The sequence below is a fragment of the Penaeus monodon genome, chromosome 20 (assembly GCF_015228065.2).
Source record: "Penaeus monodon isolate SGIC_2016 chromosome 20, NSTDA_Pmon_1, whole genome shotgun sequence".
In the NCBI taxonomy this organism is placed as follows: Eukaryota; Metazoa; Arthropoda; class Malacostraca; order Decapoda; family Penaeidae; genus Penaeus; species Penaeus monodon.
Window position 1 is genome coordinate 14,630,742 of NC_051405.1, and position 412 is coordinate 14,631,153.

Genomic DNA, 412 nt, shown 5'->3' on the forward strand with positions numbered 1-412 from the left:
ATTCAAGATAATTTCTAGGTCAGTACCAAGCTCTTTCATGATACTATTTTAGCTTTATATAGAATAGATATTAACCAGTATATGTCCTATATTAACGAAATTCAAGCGCAGATTTCAGGTATTTGATTCTTATATAAAACGGTACACTATAGAAAAAAATGTCTTTCTGTTTTGAAACACATGTGATTACAATGACTTTATACAGAGATAAAAAAAAAATAACGGACCATATGAAACAGAAGCATGGAAATAAGAAACACTAATAAAAAACTGAGCACACAGCAGTCTTAGATTACCGCACTTTGTAACCAATTTTAGCTGAAGTAATTCTAACGTCAGGTCTTGGCAGGTGCCCCTGAGCGAGCGTGACCGCACAGAGTTCCAACGGGAGGCCGGCCAACAGTGTGACAAC

The 412-nt window shown here is 36.2% G+C and overlaps 1 protein-coding gene across 1 annotated transcript in view; it reads left to right on the top strand.

The window, feature by feature from the left end:
* The window catches only part of LOC119585652 (E3 ubiquitin-protein ligase MARCHF8-like), a gene marked incomplete at its 3' end in the record, with an annotated part of 97,074 nt that extends 96,662 nt beyond the window's left edge, over positions 1 to 412 (top strand). The window contains 1 exon segment of the mRNA XM_037934328.1: positions 350 to 412. Within this exon segment, the coding sequence (XP_037790256.1) occupies positions 350 to 412 (63 nt within the window).